This window comes from Tursiops truncatus, chromosome 1, assembly GCF_011762595.2.
Source record: "Tursiops truncatus isolate mTurTru1 chromosome 1, mTurTru1.mat.Y, whole genome shotgun sequence".
NCBI lineage: Eukaryota > Metazoa > Chordata > Mammalia > Artiodactyla > Delphinidae > Tursiops > Tursiops truncatus.
In genome coordinates, this window is record NC_047034.1 from 21,357,183 (window position 1) to 21,377,666 (window position 20,484).

General features: G+C 43.8%; 1 protein-coding gene across 3 annotated transcripts in view; it reads right to left on the bottom strand.

The window, feature by feature from the left end:
• TP53BP2 (tumor protein p53 binding protein 2) overlaps window positions 1-20,484 on the bottom strand; it is a 215,884-nt gene that overhangs the window by 48,438 nt on the left and 146,962 nt on the right. The window contains exon 1 of one of the 3 annotated variants that reach the window (XM_033851083.2): window positions 18,245-18,604. The exons of the other annotated variants lie outside the window; for them this stretch is intronic. Coding sequence (XP_033706974.1) covers window positions 18,245-18,271 — 27 coding nt within the window. The 5' untranslated portion in view covers window positions 18,272-18,604. Of the gene's footprint in view, window positions 1-18,244; window positions 18,605-20,484 lie in introns of those variants that run through there. 3 annotated transcript variants of the gene reach the window in all.

The following is a 20,484-nucleotide window of genomic DNA, read 5'->3' on the forward strand; positions in this document are numbered from 1 at the left end:
CTCGGCAGTGAGAGCACTGAGCCCTAACCACTGGACCACCAGGGAATTCCCTATAGGCCATCTATTTTATGGTTTAAGTTCTAATGTAGAAATCATCTTCACTAAATAGTTATTATAGCACACAGCACAAAATTCAAGAGAGAGAGAGAGCACGCTGCGTGGAGAGGACTCAGCCAGCCCAGAGGAATAAATACCCCAACCTGGCTCCCTTCTTCTTATATCATCCATCCTACCACTCCCCACTGGATAAACCCAACTAGATAGTCGGATGGCAAGGGAGGCCATTCATGTGGCTTATAGAAGTCAACCTCCTGGGGCATAAAGCAGGGTAGAGACAGGCCATGCTCAAACTCAATTACTTCAACCTCTATGTGGTTAGAGAGGGTCCTTGAGCCACAATCGAAACAGAATGAGAACACACGATATAGGAAAGAATATCCCAAGCAGAGGGAATAGCAAATGTGAAGGCCCTGAGGAGGAACCAAGTTCGTCACATTTGTGGAAGAGGAGAGAGAGCAAGAGGAAAGGATTATAGGAGGTCAATTTAAAGAGGCCAGATGATGCAAGACCTTAGAGGCCACTGGTCCTCAAGATGTGGTGCGGAGAGAGGGTCTTTAACTATGGATGGCTAGGTCCCATCTTCAGAGCTTCTGATTCAGTAGATCTAGGATGGGGACTGAGATGCTGCATTTCTAACGAGCTGCCACGTGATGCCGATACCTGCTGCCCTGGAAACCACAAGCTGAGAACCACTGTTCAAAGGCCAGAGCAAGGAATTTGGATTTTAATCTAAGAGACCATTGGAGGCAAATCATTAGAGACAAAAAGTAGATTAGTGGTTGCCAGGGCTGGGGGAGTGACTGCTCAGAGGTACAGGGCTTCTTTTTGGGGTGATGAGAATGTTCTGGAATTAGTGGTGATGGTTGCACCGTCTTTTAAACACACTAAAAAACACTGAATTGGATACTTCAAAATGGTGGTACGTAAATGATATCTCAACTTTTTAAAAAAAAAAGAAGTCACTGGAGGATTCTGAACAGGGTATTGAAGTCATTTTTGTGTCATTTTAAAAAAAATCACTCTGGCTACTATATGAATAGACTACAGGGGGACAGGCACGGAAGACCAATTAAGAGGAAATGTAGCACATAAAATGAGATATAATGGTAGCACAGACTGCAGGTAACAGCAAAGGTAGTGAAAAATGGCTGGATTGGGGTTATATTTTGAAGCAGAGCCAGCAAGACTGGCTTAATGGACAGAATATGGGGTGTGAGTGTAGAGAGAAATTAAGAGTGAACGTGGATTTGGTGTCTAAGCAACGGAGTTAAGAGTAGAGTGACTTACTGAGATGAGGAAGGTGGAACGACCTGGGGAAGGGCCCACAAGTCAGGGGTCTCATCCAGAAGTCCTACAGAGAACAAGGATCCAGCAAAGGACTGGGAAAGATCCATCCATAAAAAAACCAGAAAGAAACCCAAAGGAGTGTGGAGTACCAGAGACCAAGTAAAGACAGTGCTTCAGATGAAGCTTAGAGATCTCAGAAATGCGGGCTGAGGACCGGTCCCCAGGCTTGGCAAGGTGGAGGCTGCTGGGCGCCTTGACCAGCGCTGGCTGAGGAATGAGATTGAAGGCCTGGTTGAGACAGGCTGAGAACCTGAGGGAAGGATGCAGAGACTCAGAACAGAAAGACAGAAGAAACGGAGCCACAGATGGAAGGAGACAGAGTGAAAGGGGTGCTTTGTTTCTTCTTTATTTCAACATGGAGTTTTTACAGGACGCTTTAATGGATGGAATGATCCAGTCAAGAGGAAATGATGTGGATGATGCTGAATCCGTATCTCTAGCCACTGCCTGCTCCCTAGACTGCCCAGCAGTGATCTGCGTCCGGAGAACCCACAACCACTTCATGCTAGGCTTGGCCAAAGCAGTCCCGTTCTCACTTATTTTCTTTGTTGTAGTGATTTTACTTTTTAAGTTACAAAGATAGTTTACCTTTATTTTGAAGATTTCTTAATTGGACACCACAGCATGGTGACAGCGATATAGCTGGAAGGGGTGTCTTTGAGCCATGACAGTATGACAGCTCATGTGCAGCTGAGAGCAAGTGTCTTCCCATCCACACCAGAGAAGCGGTGGGGGAGAGGGACCACCCGCCGGGCCCAGCTGCTCCTGATGGCCATAATACCTCTAACTGCTACACTTCCCCCTAGAAAATTCTGATTAGAACACAAAGCATCACACCATTTGAAATCAACCTTTAAGACTCACTTCACCCATCTTTAAATTTATAGACTTTAAGTATGTCCCCAAGTTATAAAGGTTAACTATCACTTGCATTTATATATCACTTATAATTTTAAATCTTTTCATTATAATCTGCCCACAATCATGGGCTTTACTGATAATTTATAACTATTTCAAATTTTATAGAGAAAGTGAAACGGGCATTTTCTCAATAAGTATCAATTCTCTTCTTAACTTTACTTGGAAAAGGAACAAAAAAGAAAAAAGATGTGGTTGTCAAGTGGCGGGGTGGGGGGAGGGATGGACTGGAAGTTTGGGGTTAGTAGATGCAAACTATTACACTTAGAATGGATAAACAACAAGGTCCTACTGTATAGCACAGGGGACTATATCCAATCTCCTGGGATAAACCATAATAGAAAAGAATATTAAAAAAAATAAAAGAAGAATGTAAAGAAAAAAGAGAAGAGGGTCAAAACAGAGGGCTGGTTAAACTAATCTATCATGTTAACCTGAGAAAAAGTAGGCACACATGCTCTTTATATTGCTACTTTCCTTTCATCTTTGTTTCATAAGTGTACTGTGCTACAAAAGATAAAAGAATTCTTCAAAATGTAATTTAATTACCTAAAAAATAAAACAAAATCAAGATGAAGCTGTTTTTATTTCATTTTGATGAAGCAGTTTTATCAGCATGTTGAAAACTTACTAAAGAAAGAAATTTTAGCCTATTCTATCAACTAAGTCCTTCTGAAAACACCTGTGGCCAAGAATTCATGATCTTTAATGATAAAAAATAAAACTGCTAAATCTTAGAAGGAATTTAGAAGGAAAAAGCACAAAGAGCAAAACTTTCAAAAATGTGTCAGTTATGTATTGTTTTATTACAAAACAGTATTCACCATATCTTACTATACAACTGGAAAAATATATGTGCATACACACATGTAATACATGCAAAGAAAAAAAAAAGGGGCCTGGAATTAAATTCACCAAATTAACAGTAGTTATGCCTTGGTGATAAGATTAAGAAATAAATTTGGGGGAGCTTATCTATGCTTAAGTTTTCTAGAATGATTAAACATCACTTGGATAATAAAATTGATTTTTTTTTTTTTTTTTTGTGCGGTACAGGGCCCTCTCACCGTTGTGGCCTCCCCTATTGCGGAGCACAGGCTCCGGACGCGCAGGCTCAGTGGCCATGGCTCACGGGCCCAGCCGTTCCACGGCACATGGGATCCTCCCGGACCGGGGCACGAACCCGTGTCCCCTGCATCGGCAGGCGGACTCTCAACCACTGCACCACCAGGGAAGCCCTAAAATTGATTTTTTAAGGAATCAATAATGAAATTAGTAAGATAAACATAAAGTACCATTTTTATTCCCTGGGCCCTTGCTGTGAGATATGTAAGGCAAATCAATATCTGTCTGACAATGCTTTTCTAGGGTTACCATACTGCCTTAACTTTAGCCGGGGACTAAAAATAAAAAATCAAGAAATATATCTTAAATGTCCATTAGAATGGAATATTATTCAGCCATAAAAGGAATGAAGTACTGATGCGTACTACACATAGATGAACCTTGGGAACATTATGCTAAGTGACAGAAGCCAGACACAGAAAGAAACATCCAGAAAATTCAAATCCATAGGGACAAAAACTAGATAAATGTTTAGCAGCGGCTGGGGGGCAGGCAGAATAGGGAGTGACTCTGGAGGATGGAGTTTCTCTCTGGGGTGATAAAAATGTTCTGGAATTAGTGGTGATAACCTTGTGAATATACTAAAAAAAAAAAACCCTACTGAATTATATACTCTGTAGGGTGAATTTTATGGTATGTGAATTATATCACAATTAAAAATGCCTACTACATACTTACTATGTGAGAAATATAAAAATCTCTTAAAAGAAATAAAATTTACTCATGAAAAGATTAGAGAACAATTTAGCACCAAATTACATGAGTGAGGCTGTAGGTAAAATGGAAATTCAGAAAAGAGAAAGATGAATGTGATCTGAGGTACACTGAGGTTTCAACAAAGAGGCATAAATTAATGGAAAGCATTAAGAAATAATAGAAAAATAATAATCTATAATAACCTTACTTCCAAAATGCCATCTTTTCCTGATGCTTCAGATTTTTTTTTTTTTTTTTTTTTTTGCGGTACGCGGGCCTCTCACTGTTGTGGCCTCTCCCGTTGCGGAGCACAGGCTCTGGACGCGCAGGCTCAGCAGCTATGGCTCAGGGGCCCAGCCGCTCTGCGGCACGTGGGATCCTCCTGGATCGGGGCACGAACCCATGTCCCCTGCATCAGCAGGCGGACTCTCAACCACTGTGCCACTAGGGAAGCCCCAGATTTTTTTAAAACACCATATTCTCAAGAAAATAGAGGTGACTTCCTTAGCTTCTTTCCCATATGGAAGCAAGGAAAATGGAGTTCCCTAGAGTTAAATCCCCTGGGAGGCTGCCGTGAGAATCCTGGTTATTCTTACTGACTCACAAATGTGTTCCTGGGAACTTGTGACATCAATTAACTTCATCATAAACAGTGTAGCAATAATCAGATCAAAACAACACATGAGCCTTTACAGCTGCACCTGCGGCTACGAGGACAATAAATTGCTGGGGCATCTGAAAATGCTCATGGCGTCTAGCTTGGATGGAACAGAGGAGATGGCTTTTCTTCCCTTAAAAGCTGGTCAGCCCTTCTCAGTGACATACAGACATCAACTGTTAACTTCTTTCCAACTTGTAAATCAAGAACTTCATTTTTTTATAGTATGAGCCACAAAGAGAATAGATTACCCAATAAACAACAAGAGTCAAATCTAGAATATACTTAAGAGCAGAGGCGATAACAGACAGATCACATAGGGCAATACAAATGGTAAAACTTGGGGGTGGGAGGATAAATTAAATTAAAACAACAAGGCATCACTTACAACTATTAAATTAGTTTTCTATTAAAAGATGATATAACAGAGATGAGGTTGTGGGAAAGTGATTCATTCAAAGACATAATGATGGTACTAAAAATTGTTAAAAATCCCGTTTAGAAAGTAAAATGAATCATGTATCAAAAACCATAAATTTATGTATACCTCATGAATTATCCCTAGAGAAATAAATAAAATGAAGAAAAACTCTAAATGCCTGAAGATTTTCACTACGGTGCTAGATCAATAAACAGCAAGATAGAAAACTAAATATCCAGTAAGTTAAGCAAGGAAAAGTAAGTTAAAATACAACTGCTGGAAGGACTATGACCCAGCTACCAACTACTGTAAGTATAGTGTTAGAAAAATGGTAAGAAAAAGTTATAAAACAGTAATATTAAGTTGTAGATTGTAACCATTTAAAACATCTGGGGACTTCCCTGGTGGTGCAGTGGTTAAGAATCCACCTGCCAATGCAGGGGACACGGGTTCGAGCCCCTGGTCTGGGAAGATCCCACATGCCGCGGAGCAACTATGCCTGTGCACCACAACTACTGAGCCTGCGCTCTAGAGCCCCCGAGCCACAACTACTGAACCCACGTGCCTAGAGCCCGTGCTCCGCAACAAGAGAAGCCACCGCAATGAGAAGCTCGCGCACCGCAACGAAGAGTAGCCCCCGCTCGCCGCAACTAGAGAAAGCCCGTGCGCAGCAACAAAGACCAAACGCAGCCAAAAATAAATTAAAAAAAAAAAGTCTAAAACATATGGACACAGGAACTGACTTGTATGGAATATGTAAGTGAAATCCATGGTATTAGGAGATCGGATATAGATGTCACTTTAAATTTGTTTAAATCTCAACGTTAATATATTTTTACAGTAATTTACAATTTAGAAGTACACATAACACAATACAAATTGTGATAAAACAATGTGAAAATATTTCAGTAAAAATAGTAAATGTGGTTCGATTCTTAAAGTGATCAATCTGAAGAGAAAGAAGACTCAGGGAAAGATCAAACACTATGTTAAGTTGGGCCAGGCCACACCTCCCCACACGCTGTGCACGGTAATTCACACCTGTCATGTCTGAAGGAAGGTTTGCCTTTCCAAACATCCAAAGTCACAGACAATTTTCATTTAAAAAGAACAGATCAAAGATTTATTTTTAAGAGTTCCATTTTTACAGGACATGCATTCACTGTAACTATAATGTTATGCTATTAACACAAGAATGACTCATTTCAAAGAGGAATTATTTCAGATTAAAATTTGGAAGACTTTTCCAAGAGGAAATTAAAAAAAAAAAACTGGCCGGTGCATTTACAAGAAATGTACTTGTGTCAGAGGCCAAAGTTTATTCCTTTGACTGAAAAAACCATGTGAAGTTCCACAGAAAGAAAAAAAGAATTAAGAGTTTAAGACGTTCCCTGTCAGAGAAAGGAAATTAAGCTTTGCAATAACACCTTCAGAGCTTTGATTTACAAAAACTCAAATTGCTTAGGTTTACCTAAGAGGGGAAAAAAAAAACAAACAATGTAAGAGGAGAAAAAAATTGTCCTTTAGAGAAAAATGAACAATCTGTAAAAAGAGTGACATAAATCCTCTGCAATCTTACAACTCACAGGAAACTCACCATAGGGACAGCCAGGTAATAATGCTCGTAGTGAGATTAAAGTCAAGATGGGTTTTGTATTTAATAATTCCTCTGTGGAGAAAGAATGTCATGAATGAAGGAAGCCCCCAGACTTCCTGCTAGAAGAGGATGCTGCCACTAGGCTTCCTATAACTGGTCAAGAAAAACACCTCTCTTAACACTCATACATCCAGAAAGGGGATTTGATTAAGACATAGCAACAGCAACCAAAGCTTCTTTCAATCTCTCAAATGCACAGAGCCATTCAGCCCAACTATGGCTTACAACTCTGGAAGGGGGTTAGAAATGAGATGCAGAGAGTTCCGATCTTCCAGGTTTTCAGCGTCCTGCCCCTTGGAGTCCCGGCTGTCTGCTCCCGTGGTCGCTCTGCTGGCAGGGACCGTGCACCGAAACACCCGGTGGCTCACTTGGCTCCCTATCTTGGACACACTCCGCCCTAGAGGTGGGCTGGGCTGCCGGCCTTCTGTAGGAAGTGTGCTGTCCCGTTACCCCAGTTATCCCAGCCTGGTCGGCCCTTCCGCCTCGCCCCCCATCTCAGTGGGCAACCCAACAGAGGTCTCTGTGGAGCCTCCCTCAGGAGCAGCGGGGATACAGCTTTGAGTCCTTTCCCTCAAACAGATACTCTCCAGCCTCCCTGATGATCAGTCCAACCTTATTACAGTTATCTGATGATCACTGCTTAGAGAGGCCTATTATGACTTCTGAGCTGTCTCTCCTGCCTAGAGTTTATTCTCGAGGCCATTAAACTGCTTTATTAAATTTTCATCAATTACCATGAGTTACATCTACTAATGTTGTATTAAAGATCAATGATATTTAAACCTACTTCTACACTAAGTATACCACTCATACACCACATGTACTGCCTTTTTAGCATGGAATATTTTAAACATCAGTCCATCAGTTTCTATGAGATATCTGAGTTACATAAAAAAAAATTATAAAATCATATTCAATGGATTTTTTTTTTTTTTACATCATAAGCTATTTCTTTGGTCACAATAGCAAGTGAGTAGAATCTAGAAATCAATGACACATTCGTCTCAATACCAATTTGAACAGTACTGTTAGAAAAGTTCATCACAGGGCTTCCCTGGTGGCGCAGTGGTTTAGAGTCCACCTGCCGATGCAGGGGACACGGGTTCGTGCCCCGGTCCGGGAAGATCCCACATGCCGCGGAGCAGCTGGGCCCATGAGCCACGGCTGCTGAGCCTGCGCGTCTGGAGCCTGTGCTCCGCAACGGGAGAGGCTGCAACAGTGAGAGGCCCGCGTACCGCAAAAAAAAAAAAAAAGTTCATCACATATGGGATATCCTAGCCATTCATTCAGTGTTACCTAGAGTCCACAATCATTTTCTGAGATAATTACCATTCTGGGGAAAATGACACAGCACATATGAAGTGGTTACTTTAATTGTGGGAAAAATTCATTACATACTAAAAACTAGCTGGTCTTAGGTATCTGATTACATAAGCACTTCATCTACGTCAACAGAACAGTCACCTCCCCTGAGACTGAGTCTTATCCCATCAACGTCAGTCACTTTGAAGAAGTTCCTCCTTCAGTTTCCTCTCAATCCCAAAAAAAAAAAAAAAGCACTCCTTTCGGGCTTCCCTGGTGGCGCAGTGGTTGAGAGTCCGCCTGCGGATGCAGGGGACACGGGTTCGTGCCCCGGTCCGGGAAGATCCCACATGCCGCGGAGCGGCTGGGCCCCTGAGCCATGGCCGTTGAGCCTGCGCGTCCGGAGCCTGTGATCCGCAATGGGAGAGGCCACAGCAGTGAGAGGCCCGCGCACCACAAAAAAAAAAAAAAAGCACTCCTTTCAAGGAGTACTACTGAACTGAAAACTGCAGGATGAGTAAGACAAGCAGGAAGAGGGCCATCCAGGCAGAAAAACATCACACGTAAAGGCGTGAGGAAACCTAGCACGCTATCCTCACTGCAATCCTGGAACTGCTGAAACAGGAAGGTGGGAGGACAAACAGAAGAGACAGGTCACTTTTTAACCAGTGAGCCGCAGCTGCTCCGTAGAAACCTACAACGTACAAAACTTGTTTTACACACACAGGGGATTATGGCAAAGTCAGATGGCGCAGAGCAGGTGGTGGACGGCAATATACAAGAAGGTGCAACTTACCGTGAGCGAAAGGAAAACGGATCAGGCCCCACAAACAGTCCTAACGCAGGGTCCCTGGGAGCATGTGCGAGGTGGCGAGCAGATCTTCCAGAACTGCCCCTCGATCCCGAAGGAAGGTCGGCTGAGCAGTGAGGAGGTGGCTGCTCTTCCATTCAGCACAAAGCAAACACACTATTTACTCCCCCTCCACGGTGGGTGCTGGGTTGGAAGTGCTGACTTGTTCTGTGCTTTGAGTCTTTCAATCACTTCCACTGCCCACTGAGAGGCAAAATATTCTGGAAGTCTATCTTGACACAAAAAGGCCGAAATCGAAATCTACTGGGCTAGACAATAAAGAAACTTTGTATCTAGCTAAGGAGGTTATATCATAGTCTGTAAGTAATACAAGTCAGTCTGGAAGAATTCTGGAGGGGGAAGAGACAGACTGCTGTTTCAGAAAGACCACCACAGGGTCTTCCCTGGTGACGCAGTGGTCAGGAATCCGCCTGCCAAGGCAGGGGACACGGGTTCGAGCCCTAGTCCGGGAAGATCCCACATGCTGCGGAGCAACTAAGCCCGTGAGCCACAACTACCGAGCCTGCGCTCTAGAGCCCACGAGCCACAACTACTGAAGCCCACGAGCCACAATTACTGAGCCCGCATGCCACGACTACTGCAGCCCATGCGCCTAGAGCCCGTGCTACACAAAAAGAGAAGCCACCACAATGAGAAGCCCACGCACCGCAAGGAAGGGTAGCCCCCGCTCGCCACAACTAGAGAAAGCCCGCGTGCAGCAACAAAGACCCAACGCAGCCAAAAATAGATAAATTGATTAATTAAAAAAAAAGAAAGACCACCACGAAGTAGTGTAAGAAAGATCACCACGAAGAAGTGTACAGATGGATTGAAGGCATGAAGAACAGTAAGGGTAAGAAGATAAATAAGGAGAGGATCACCCCAGTCCAGGCAGGCGAGGGGTGATGCAGAAGAGGAGCACCAGGGGCTAGAGAGGAGGGGTCCGTGACAGTGATGAAACCATTATGGGAGAAAACAGAAGAACGGAAGGAAAGCAGGATAACGCCCAGGTCTCCCGACCACTGAAAGCAGCAAGCAAAACCTACCAGAGAAAGGATCCTATCTACCTTTAAAATAGAAGTGTTATCCAAAATAGCCCCCCCCCCCCCCGGCAGTGGTTGAGAGTCCGCCTGCCAATGCAGGGGACACGGGTTCATGCCCCAGTCCGGGAAGATCCCACATGCCGCAGAGCGGCTGGGCCCGTGAGCCATGGCCGCTGAGCCTGCGCGTCTGGAGCCTGTGCTCCGCAACGGGAGAGGCCACAGCAGTAAGAGGCCCGCGTACCGCAAAAAAAAAAAAAAAAAAAAAAAAAACATAGCCCCCCCTTTCCAGGAGATCAATAAATTACCAAAAAACGACCTACACATCACAAACCAGGTATCAGTTAGCAACTAGATATTGTTGGGGTGCAGAAAAACACTGGCACGAGGAGACCCTTTCTAGAATTCAAGTCGCCTCTGACTTGAATTTCCTAGATTGCTAGCTGCTTTGTATTTGTCAATAAAATGAAGATTATCACAGCGTTTAAAAAAAAAAAAAAAAAAAAGGAGGTCAAGGAACTTGTAGGTGAAAGTATCAGAAGCTTCCAAGGTGGCGTGGTCACATGGTCAAAGGCACAGTTGTTGTAAAACACTTGCAGGGTTATGGCTTCTGTAAGAAACCTGATGTGCCCCTCTCCGTTTAAAGAACCACGGGGACAGAAGGCGGCTTTCTCTCAAGCGCTGCAAAGCTCTCTAATGATATAAAAAGTCTGGTTTCTCTTTAGTCCCATAGGAGGAGCTTGTGGACATGTTACCCTCCCCATCCCTGTCCTGGTCTTAATCCCAACCCCGGGCAGGTGTTACTGTTTCTTCTCTCACCCCTGAAGCTTCTGAACGCCTAGAGCAAGTCACACACTGTGTGGACTGAGCTCACATCCAGTTCACACTAACAGCTGGGCCCTCGGTGTGATAACGCTTTTATCCATCTTAGGTGGTTTTCTGTAGTCTTCCCATGACGTGGGTTATCAGTCTTCGCACCTTTCCCAGTTCTTTCGCTCTGGCACCGCCATCATCCATTCTCACACAGCAACGGAGGGATCTTATCTAACCTCTCAGATTATGTCACTTTTACTGCTTAAAACTCTTCCAGTGGCTGCCACATCCCCTCCCCTGCCACCTAAAATCTTCGCCCCAGCCCAGGAAAGCCTACACGCTGCACCTCTCCACCTCCGCTCCTGCCACCCGCCCCCCAGCCTGCTAATCTCCAGCCTCACCATCCCCATTGCTTCCTCCGGGCCTTTACACCAGCCCCTGGGAATTCTGCCTACTTGATATGCCCCTCCCACAAATCTTCACAAGACCAGCCCCTTCCTGTCATTCAGGTCTCAGCCGAAATGTCACTTCCCTGACCATCCAATCTAAAGCAGCCATCCCAGTCACATGATGCTATTTAAATCCTACACACCTCTCATGTTTTGTTTTTTTACTTTCCATATCCGCCCCCCTCCAAGCCCCACACTAAACGTCTTGAAAGGTAAGCTCCCCGAAAACTCTCTTCTTCTTTCCTGTGTCCATGGCACTTAGAACCGTGGCTGGAATACAGTGGATGTTCACTAAAAATACCTGTTGAACAGATGTTGTCTCCAAAAGGCCATCCAAAAACAATCAGCAGGTTAATGAGGAAGAATGAAGAGCGATGATTTAATGTGATGTCGTTTGACATCAGTCCCTAGTTTACTTCCGATAAATTCATCTGACTAAACTGAATCACTATTGCTCACTATACAGACAACCCTGGGGCAGCAAGGGGAGATGCTGTCACTCTGCCCCCGCCCGGAGATCCCACCAGCAGCGGGCATTCCTTCAAGTCACTGCTGTCCCTCTCAAGCCGCTGGAAATGACTGCACAATGACGATGGCAATCTCTCAGCAGACGCCACGCTTTCCTTGCCCTCCACGGCTCCCAACACGCCTACGCTACTCTGCCCTTTCTTTCCTACCTCATCACCTTCACACCCTGTTTAAAGATACCGTCAAAGAAAGATTATCCAACACCCCTCATACAAAAGGTAAACATTAAAAAGAAAGAAGAGAGAAAAAAAAAGGTAATCATTACACCCCTTCTCTTTCTCTGCTGATATGGAAGAACTAAGATCTCTATGGAAGTATTAGACATAGGAAAAACTAATAGTCACTGAGATGTTTACTCTGCACAGGGTGAGGTCAGCTCCACATCAGTCGAAACTTGGTAAGAAACATTTACCAATCTTCTCATCCAGTTTGGATTTAAATATGGGAAGATACCTCTGTTCTCCTTTTTCTACGTCAAAAATAATTATAGTTATGCTCTGAAAAGCAATATTTGAAGTTATCATTAGCCAAAAGAACATCATGACTACTGTCCTGCCCAGTATATAAAAACATTCTAGAGGGACTTCCCTGGTGGTCCAGTGGTTAGGACTCCGCGCTTCCACTGCAGGGGGCATGGGTTCAATCCCTGGTCGGGGAAACTAAGATCCCACACGCCATGCGGCTCAGCCAAAACAGAAGAAAACAAACAAAAAAAAACCATTCTAGAACATTTCTTCACAGGTAGACCTCGTTTTCATTTCATTTCTGCCAAGTGACCTGCAGTAAATTACCAAAACCCTTTGAACTTGAAATTCCTTATCTGTTGTATGAGAAGGGGGTAGCCTCGCTTCACAGGGTCATAAGGAGATTATCTGGGATGAGCAGCCTAACCTCGGGGCAGGTGTTGGGCACACAGGGGTTCCAGGAGAAGCTCCCTCTCCATCCTGGGTGGGAAATGAGAGCACAGGGCTTTCACCCATGCTGGTTTACAGAGAAATTGTTCATTCCACTGTGGAAGACCAATACACTGCCTTGACCATTTTTTATTTTTACCACTAGCAGTTTCAACTGGTATTCTACAATAGTTTACTTTCCTAAACTTGCGCCTTAGGGATTTCTGGTAGAAATGTTTCAAATTTAAATAAATAGTACTAAGTTATAAATCTGTTTCTAGAAAACCCACTGAAATATGCATTTCAAAAGGGAAAGTTCAGTATTTACTGGCCCCATGAACATTTTCAATGAAAATCTGGTTCCACTAACCAAATAAATCATTTGTTTTTTGGATAAATTTTATGTAGAAAAGAGCTAAAAATGGCCACAGTGGCTGAGTCTGCGAAGCTACGTTTCTTGCACATGATCTAACTATGTTGAGAATTTGCATTTCTTCGATAAGATAGTTTTCTTTTGATAAGACAGTATGCAGAACGTTTTAAGAATCCTCCTTAATGCTCAGTGCTCCTAAAGGATCTCCTTAATGACTAAGACTTCTTGGCTCTCCCCAACAAGATGAAAACTTTTACTGTCTCACCTACCACTCCAGCGTAAGTATACCTCTCACACGGTCTGTCATCTCTGTGTGCTTTTCTCAATGACATCTGATTAAGGAAAGTGTTCTGTTCAGTACCTAGCACACCGTCAAAAAAAAATGTATTTAAATAATGTTTGACTTGACGACATGGCATGAGCTGAAAAGAACACCCCGGATTCCTGAATTCTTATATCCCATTCTTCATATTCTTTGTGATATTTGTTAGTAGAGAAGGGTGGTGAGAGGTTTACAATACATGACGGCAAATCCTACCAACACGTATTGGTACGCAGTTACCCTATTTGAGCTAGAGAGAGGCTGGACCTCACATGAGCTGCAAGAATGGCTCAGTGTTAAGTTAGCTTTAGAAAGACTTTTTAAGGAGTCTCACACACTATGGTAGATTACCAAGAGATAAAGGTCTACAGTATTCCTTAAAAGCGCCAGAAAAGAGAGGTTTTGTTTTCTTGTTTTTACTGTCTGCTGCTGGGGGGCAGGGGACGTGAAGAGGGAGAGAAAACAGTTCTTCCTAGAAGCAGTGTATTAATAAATGACCCTCCGTGTCCCTCCCAGATAAAGAAGTTCTAAGTTAATTTTTTAAATATAAGCAGGTACACGTTTGTGCTACGTTTCTTTATAAAGTCGAAATCTGGTTTCTCTGAAACAGGTAAAAATACAGAAATTATTAAATGCTTTTCAGCTTTTAATTAGTGTAGCAGAAGTCACAAGGCAACAAATTTCACTACAGCACATGAAATGTGAGATACTTTGCACATTTTTTAAAATAGGTGATTTGTTTAACAGCCTTTGAGAATTACAATTCTATAGAGAACCTACCTTAAACTTTCTTCTGGAATAAAACCTAAACTAACTCACTACATTACTACTCAACAACAAAAAGAAATTCTTTCAGGACGTGGTATAATCATAATAATACAATGTTCCAATGCTATAACTTGAAAGGTTTGTAATTTCAAAACACAATCTCAGTTTGGGAAAATATGTGCAAACAAAACCAGCGCTTCGCTTCCCTGGTGGCGCAGTGGTTGAGATTCCGCCTGCCGATGCAGGGGACACGGGTTCGTGCCCCGGTCCGGGAAGATCCCACATGCCGCGGAGCGGCTGGGCCCGTGAGCCATGGCCGCTGAGCCTGCGCGTCCGGAGCCTGTGCTCCGCAACGGGAGAGGCCACAACACTGAAAGGCCCACGTACCGCAAAAAAAAAAAAAAAAAAGTAGGGGCAAAACCAGCACTTCTATATGAAACTAATACAAGTATTTCAGCAGAAGTTAAGCTCTTGGGCTGTACATCTAACGAAGCTGCACCTAGTTGCCTTTAGAAATATGTAAATCCGACTGACCAGGTATCAAACTTCTAAAGGAGCTACTACAATATCCCATTTTTTTGGCCCCAGACTCCCCAGACTAGAAGCTCAAATAATCAGATATTATTTCACAGCATCATGGGATAACTAGAAATAATTACGATACCTCTGAAGCACCAAAAGATAAGAAGCCATAAACCTAAAAATAAATCATGATTAGTTCAACTGAGCTCTTTAAAATAAGCTATTATTTTCTCGAAAATATTATCCGTATTAGGGCTACATGATAAAATTTGTTTAGGCAGAACACTAAATTAAATAATCAGAAAAACCATTCTCCAAGTCATTAGGGATAAACAGGTCATCACTATTTCATTTAAACTATTAATGTAAATGTGAAGCTGCAATATGGGATTCAAATGTAAAATTATCCTTTGTGCCACTTCGTCAAACTGACTGCACTGTAAATACAGTCAGTGGCCACCAGGCACATGTGACTATTTCGATGTAATTAAAATTAAATATATTTTTTTAAAAATTTCAATTCCTTGGTCCCACTAGTCCCATTTCAAGTGCAGTGGCTGCAGGTGGCTGGTGGCTACCACACTGGACAGCACAGATACAGTTCATTTCCACCACAGCTGGATATAAATGCCAAATATATGACATCAACCACTGAGACAGGCAAATTCAAGTCCTCTGGCCTTCCATGTGGCACTGCAGAATACTGTGTGTGGTTTTGTGTGTACATTCTGTTAATTTACCTTTCAGCAGCAAGTACAAACAAAAATTTTGATAAAACTGTATCTAAAAGAACAGTGAATGCTTTTAGAGTTAGCTAAGCTCCTTCATAAAAATATTCTTCTTTGAATACAACACTTCACAAAATGAAAGTAATGAAAAAAAGATATCTGATATAATTTTAAATGGCTGAGAAATTTTGCTTTTAATGATGATTTCCCTTTATTTGATAAGTAAATACACTATGAAAGTGGCTCACTAAAAAGTCATACTGCAAATGACCCTTTCTTTAATGAAGAAAAAATAAGGTGTCAAGTATGAAAGCATAATCAGTTTCTCCTCACCAAGTTGTGGAAATATCACAGAACCAGACATACTAACTATGGCAGGTATCTGAAAATGAGTGTAATTATTACCCCCTTTTCTGCAATAACCTATCATTACCTCTATTGTGATTCTCAGCGCTTGTCTACTTATTTTTAGTTAGCCTGCTAAAATGCATCATCCCCTTCTGGTTTGGGGTCCAAGTATCACTTCATGTCCCACATGGAAGAAAATCACTTGATTCTCTAACATTTGGTGAGAACACACATGAACACAGTTTATTTGCACATTTTTAATATAATGCAGCCTAAATATCAACAGCAAATTATTTTTAGCATGCCTTTAAAAGCAGATCAAAAAAATGTACTCTTAATGCCACAGAACTATACACTTAAAAACGGTTAAAATGGTCATTTTTATGTTACGTACATTTTACCCCAACAAGAAAGTATATCAAGGCAACTATCTACTTTCTGAGACTATCCATTTTTCCATATTAAGCATAATGTTCTTCCTGATAAATTAGAATTTTTCAAAGTAATAAATTCAAAACCTCACTTGGTGGAATAAAAATCCATATTAAAAGCTAAAGAGGAGAATATATTTAAGAAAACAGTCTTATTTTCAAGTACCCCAAACATTACAGGATAAAGACACGTATAACATGAGGTTACTAAGTGAAAATTTGTTTCATATTTTTGTGTGTGGCAAGTATAAGAATCTCCAGTTTAACCAATATTGCAAATTCAGGAGAAGTTCTTATCTAGCAACTATTCTAAGCGAGGCAATGAGGCACCAACTGCTTCATAAACAGTAACTCTAATCCTCCCAACCAACCCTAAGAGCTACTATCATCCCCATTTTGCAGATGGTGAAATTGAGGAACAAATCAGTAAAAAAGAAAAAAGGGTACAGTCACAAAGGTAGGAGCTGAGCAAATACTGCGCATGCCATCACACCACACAGTCTCATTAAGAGTCTACTGACATTAGGAAAGGCAATCAGAAGAACCATGCTGCTAAATTAAATATAGTCTAAAGAGCTACATAAATCTTTATAGATTGTGATGATCTGGTATGTAGTTGGGAGAAAGAAAACTTTCATAAGCATTAAGAAAGCCCAAAGAACACCTTCCTTCTTCAAGGAAGAAATCATATTGCAACAACGCACATTTGCTGTCTTGCTCCTATTTTTAAGAAGAATTCACAGACAACTTGCAAAAGTTATTTTAAGGCAAAGAAATGTAAATCCAAGGAATAAAAAATTTTAACAGCAAAATCCCTCACCCTTATCCAATGTCCGTATTTTAATACTGGGCATTCACATCACAAACCTAACTTCATAACCAGGTATTAAACTAAAATAGGATGCATAATGCTATTAACACTTTCAAATTCCCCGAATCCTGGCAGGACAAACTATCCCAAACCATCTAAACTCAATTATCAAATCCAATAAATTAAGTGTGTCCAGTACGTGAAAGTTTAGGGACGCCCTCCTTAAACACAAGCTAGGCGGCCTGGGGACAGAATATTATATTCTGCATCTGTGACTGCATATAAACAAAATTTGTCGCCACTCATTCCACAGATTGTATAAAAGTAAAAGAAAAGTTGTTTCGTTGTTTTAACAAATGAAGCCATAAGAAAACATCGGATGACTGCAAGATGATCCCGCTTCAGTGGGAGAGGTTTAAGTACAACTTCCTCGAGGAAACACTACTGAAGTCTGCATAAGCCATTGCAAGCCTCCAGGTTCTGCGACCGTTGAAGGAAAGGGGCATTTCAAATGTCTCAAACCTGCTGTTCACCTGTGTCCTGGTGGCCACGTCAAAAGCCTACAGAGCCTATAAACAACTCACTAATCTTCTCAGAGGTCTAGCTAAACAAGTTGTGGGAAACAGCAGGAACCAGGCAAATGCGTTTACTGCGATCAAAAAGTTTGAGGTTGCATTTATTAAAACCAGTTTCCAGAAAGAGATAGAGTGGCTTGTCTGCCATCACAGCTATCAAGATCGAAATTCAACTAAAAATAAAGCAAGAGTTCTCTTTTCAGTAGGTATATTTCACTCCAACTTAAAGTTGTTTGTTTAAAGACAAAGCAAATAACAAGATTCCCGGTTCCCTTGTTCTTGACCTTCAAGAACTGCAAAAAGTCAGGACCCAACCAGAGAGAAAAAGAAAAGTTCGAGTGGCTGCCTCACCGACTCTGGAGCAGTTGCTGGAACCCCTCCCCGCGGTGAGGGTCTCCCCGCTCCCGCACGCAGGAGCTTGGGGTGGAGAGCCCCGAGGATGGAGCCGCAGCAGCTCTCCCGAGGTTTGCAACGCAAAGACCACCCGCGACGCGGACTCAGGTCCCCGGGCTCCTCTCGGGACCTGCACGAAGGCGCGCACCAGACCCCCGCCCGCGACCCCGCACACTTCCGACCCCGGCCCCGGCCCCCACCCGCCAGCCCGCTTACCGGCATCATTTTGGACCCGAACCGCATCGAAGCGGACGGCCAGACCGCGGCTCGGAGCCGAGTGGAGGCGCCCAGGGGGTCGCGCGGTGCGGGGGTGGGGAGCGCAGAGGGAGGCCGCCCGGGAGGCGGCGGACCTGTTGCAAAGCGACGGCGGGTGGTGGGGCGGCGTGCGGGTCCGCAGAGTTCTCCCCGCGGTCTGGGGCGCCACCGAGCCCCGGGCCCACCTCCGACCGGGCCCCCGGACGCGGCTTTGTCTACTCAGCGCTCGCGACGGCCCGGACTCCCCCCGCTTTGCTCCGAAACCAACTAATCCCGGGGCCTGGCCCCCGCCGAGCCCGCGCCGGCTCCGCCCCCCGCGCGGAGCCCCGCCCGCGGCGCGCGAGGCTGGCTGGGGGAGGGGAGGACGCGGGGACTGAGCCGCGCGCGCCTGCGCGGGCCCGCGGCAGGAGGGAGGCGAGGCGGCTGGCTCGCGCCCGGGTTGGCGGGCGCCGGGTCACCTTTTCTTTATTTGCCTTCGGACGACGCGTCGCCGGGGGCGCGCGGCGGAGCGACCGGAGCGCGCGCCTGCAGGCGGGGCCGGGGACTGTAAGGCTGCCTCTGAAAGACGGAATAATGAAAGACGCCGGAGGAGCCCGGGGGCTGCGGCCGTCACTTCCCCGCAGTTTCGAACTGGGCCAGGAGGCTGAACCTTGGGCCGAGACTCGGCACCTGGACGGGTCCTCCCCGCGGCGGTGCCGCGGGGCTCGGCCGAAGCCAGGCGACCGGACCTCATGGGAGGACCCGGCCGCATGGCTGGAACGGCCGATGTCCCTGGAGGCCCGGCCACTGCCCCGTCCCAGCAAGATGGAGATCGGCAGGGCCGTCTCAGCCCGCAGCGCATTCCGAGAGTTCCTGGTGAAGGAGTCCTCGGGCTGTCGCCTTTCGTCTCATTTGCCATCATCCAAATTCTGATTTAGAACTCACGTGTGACTTTCTATAACTAAAAACAAACAAAAAAACCAAACATTTAAAAATGACGAAAATGGTCAATTTTACCTGTTTTACCACAATAAAAATAAGTAAATAAAACCAAAGAAGTTTGAAATGCGTAAAGCAGCTTTCTGAGGCGCTGCTTTTCTGTTGCTCAAGAATGTCCTGGATTTCCTCTCTGAAGGTTGCTTGTTACACCCTCAGGACAGTCTCGGATGTGACCACACACTGCTCCCTTTGCAGGGAGCTAAGCGAAGGCCTAGGAGAATTGCAGAGGCTCATTTCGAAAGAGTAGCAGAGCTGGTTCAGGTACCCTCTTCCACCTTCCAGGGAGACAGATTCCGGGAACCCTAACTCCAGGAAGCCTTAGTTCTGGCCGAATTGTCCCTGTGAGCGAGCTTAAGTGGAGTGAAGCACCTGGATTTACCTAGCCTCAAGGATGGACAGTTCTTTCGTTGTCCAGTATATCCCTTACCAGAATCTCCATCAAAGTCCTATCCTACTCTTCCAGGTACATATCTGGAAATATTAAATATTAAACTATAACTAATTTGATTAGTATTAAAATGTCTCCAAAAATCTAGTTTAAAGTCTAGCTTTTCTAAGAGGATTGTCCTAAGTCAAGTAAAGGGAATTCATCCCTTTATTCAGTAAATATTTATCCAATACCTACTACATGCTGGGTATTCTTCTAAGTGCTGGGGTACATTAATAAAGAAAACAAAAATTGGGTGGACAACAAAATCCATAGCTGAGTATATTAATAATTAAGACTTACATTACCAAATATAGTTATAAGGAAAAAATTAAAGGGGCTAAGGGGATGAGGCATGCAGGTGCAATTTTAAAGTGATCAAGGGACTTCCCTGGTGGTCCAGTGGTTGAGACTTCCCCTTCCAGTGCAGGGGGTGTGGGTTCGATCCCTGGTCTGGTAGCTAAGATCCCACATGCCTCATAGCCAAAAAACCAAAACATAAAACAGAAGCAATATTGTAACAAATTCAATAAAGTTTTAAGAAATGGTCCACATCAAAAAAAAACTTTAAAAATAAATGAATAAATAAATCAAGTGGTCAAGGTAGACCTCACTGAAAAGACGATCTGTGAGCACAGACTTGAAGGAGTGGACTACAGCAGCGGTCCCCAACCTTTCTGGCACCAGGGACCAGTTTCCCGGAAGACAACTTTTCAGAGGGGAAGGGGTGGGGGGATAGTTCAGGCGAGTGATGAATGCGAGTTATGGGGAGCGGCAGATGAAGTTTGCTAGCTTA